This window comes from Rhincodon typus, chromosome 27 (genome assembly GCF_021869965.1).
Source record: "Rhincodon typus isolate 14 chromosome 27, sRhiTyp1.1, whole genome shotgun sequence".
Lineage (NCBI taxonomy): Eukaryota > Metazoa > Chordata > Chondrichthyes > Orectolobiformes > Rhincodontidae > Rhincodon > Rhincodon typus.
In genome coordinates this window covers 41,699,185-41,702,189 of record NC_063358.1, presented here as the reverse complement: position 1 = coordinate 41,702,189, position 3,005 = coordinate 41,699,185, and the positions used below count along the sequence as shown (strand labels likewise).

The window sequence follows — 3,005 nt, the reverse complement described above, 5'->3', positions numbered from 1 at the left end:
CAGGAATTACCTCCCCAGTGTGAGTCAGCACCTTCAGGAATTACCTCCCCACTGTGAGTCAGCACCTGCAGGAATTATCTCCCCACTGTGAGTCAGCACCTTCAGGTGTATTCTGCTGCCTCAGAGCTGCTCATTGGCCAATACATACAGGGTCTATAACCATCAAACAACTTTATTAACATAAAACACCTGGTTGCTTCATGGGAGATTGATCCAACTAAATCTGCCATGGATCCACCAAATGAACTATTAGTGAAGGTGATGAAAAGGCTTGGTCTAAGAGGTATGTCTCAAGGAGAGATTTTAAAAAAGAGAGAAATAAAGAGTGCAGTTTATATCAAAACTTCCAGAACTGAGAGCCTCGGCAGCTGAAGGCATAGCAGCCAGTAGTGAATGAAGGAAATTACAGTTAAAGGAAGCTCACCCATGCTGTCCTTTTGATGGGAAGATACTTCATAGTAGTACAAAGTGCAGATGATGAATTATTTTGTGAGTGCCAATTATCCAATGGTGGGTTTTATGAGTCAGTCATTGCATATTCAGTGGGTTGCTGTCCAAGAACAGGAGTCTGGAGATGATACAAGCCTTGCAGATTTATAGTGCAAAGAGCAAGGGGAACCCAGCAGCTGTTTCAAGGCTGAGAGTGTTGATGTCAGAAACTGGGAGATGGCTTATATAAGCTGCCCTGCATGACTATAGTTGTTATGAAACCAAGGGTCATTCCTGGCTAGTTTACTGAATTCATCATAACCCTTGGAGTTGCGAAGAGACAAAGGGGGAGAAAAAAAGAACTTGCATTTATATAGCACCTGTCACAGCCTCAGATGACTGGTGATTGGTAGGGACTATAGGATTGAGTAGTTAATAAACACTATCCACGAAGAAAAAGGGTGTCATGATTTCTGCTTTGGCAAGCTTTCTTCCAGATTTTTATGGATTAGACCAAACTCCTCAAAATATAATAAGATAGCCTAGGTCATAAATTTTTCTTATTTTAAAAGTAAGTGTAAGGCATTGCGTTCCAGATGCAATTCAATGGGTCAAAGTATTCGAATTTGAGCAAAACACACTTTACTTATAAACTAGAATTAAAATACAGTCAAAAATAAAAATAAAAGAATTGGCTTAACTGCAACTCTATCAAAACACTTAACAAAATTATATATATATATAAACAACTACTAATGAACTATTTCAGTATAGTAACATCCCATAAACACACCCTTGGCAAAGGCAAATTCAGTAAAATAGATGCTCTCACATGCAATTCCAGCAGCACGAAGCGAACCCCAGCTTTTAGCTGTATCACAGAGAAATGAGCGTTTCCACATCCAGCTTCAGTGGACCGGCAACTACAACTGCATAAATCCTGGTTCTCTGACAGCCTGACCCCACCCATACAGGCTGTTTCTATTGTTCCAACTATTAAAACCAAACCCCAAGATCTCATAAGCTGTTTATTGGATTTAAGCAAATCACTCGGCATTTGTGCTTCAGGCTTTTTCATAAGAAGAAAGGAACCAAAGTATACTTCTTGAAGTCATGGTATTGTCATACCTCTCCCCATTAGAAAAAAAAACCATTGATATACAAAGATGGCTTCATTTTAAAAACCTTTCATCTGACACTATAATACATATACATTACATAGACTCTAAGCACGCAAACATTCACTACCATTGTCCATTTCAGTCCATGTTTTTCTGCCACCAAATACCTCCATCTTTGTTCATCAAAGTCGTGACAACACGTTAGCAATTACATTCTCTCGTCTGTTCACATGAATTTTTTTTAATTGAGTAGCAGCAATATTAAGCTGCATCTAAACACTCTGGAATTTTTATCCTTAATTTTTTTCCAAAATCTTGACGGGATTATGATCAGTATATATAATTGTCTCAGTCACATTACTGGCAACATAAATATTGAAATATTGCAAGACCAACACCAAACTCAAAGTCTCCTTCTCAATTGTGCAATGTTTCTGTTAATGATTATTCAATTTTCTAGAAAAATACCGAATAGGTCTTTTTATCTTCTCATCACCTTGCAACAGTACAGCACTGTCACCCACGTCACTCACATCTAAAGCCACCTTGAATGGCTTTGTATAATTAGGTGTTGCTAACACTGGGACAGTGGTTAACACAGCTTTCAGGCTGCCAAATGCTGCCATTCGCTGAAATTTTCTGCAATTCTTCAATAAGTCAGTCAGTAGAGTAACCACAGTGCTAAAATTTGGTACAAATGTCTGATAGAAAACACTCAATCCCAGGAATCGTAGTACTGCCCTCTTGGTCAATGGTATGGGAAACCCCCCAATAACCTTTGTTTTCACATCCCACGGGGCCATGTGTCCATGTGCAATAACATGGCACAGGGACATAACTTGAGCTTTTGCGAACTCAATCTTAGCCAGGTTTATTACCAAGCCTGCCTCCCAAAATCGATCCAACAATTCCGACAGATGCTCCAAATGTTCCATATGTGCCTAAAAATCATCAGATCATTGATGTACATGACATTATTGGGTAATCCCAAAATAACTTTATTGGTTAGTCTTTGAAATGTGGCTGGTGCATTTTTTGGTTTGACTTTAAACTGGCATTGTCCATTTCGTGTCACGAAAGCTAAAATTTCCTTCACTCTTACCGATAAAGAAATCCTCTAAGTTCAACTTTGAAATCTAAATTTCTTGTTCCACCTTCTCAATGCATTCTTCAAAACGTGGAGTAGGATATGAATCAGATTTTGTAACTGCATTGACTTTGCGGTAATTAATACAAAACTGGGTACCGTCTGGTTTTGGCACCATTACTAAGGCTGAGCCCCATTCACTGCAACTCACTTTGATTATATTGTCTTTGAGCATGTGTTCGATATCTTTTTGAACCTGTGCCAACTTTTGAAGGTTAAGTCTATAAGGATGTTACTTAATTGGAACAGCATTTTCTGTATCTACATCATGCATAACCAGATTAGTACTTCCCAGCTTATTCCCAGAT

General features: G+C 38.6%; 1 protein-coding gene across 1 annotated transcript in view; it reads right to left on the bottom strand.

Moving 5' to 3' along the window:
• LOC109913044 (collagen alpha-1(XVI) chain-like) overlaps nt 1-2,485 on the bottom strand; it is a 137,453-nt gene extending 134,968 nt beyond the window's left edge. Inside the window, exon 1 of the mRNA XM_048612964.1 lies at nt 2,019-2,485. Coding sequence (XP_048468921.1) covers nt 2,019-2,485 — 467 coding nt within the window. The remainder of the gene's footprint in view (nt 1-2,018) is intronic.
• Nucleotides 2,486-3,005: the final 520 nt, after the last annotated feature.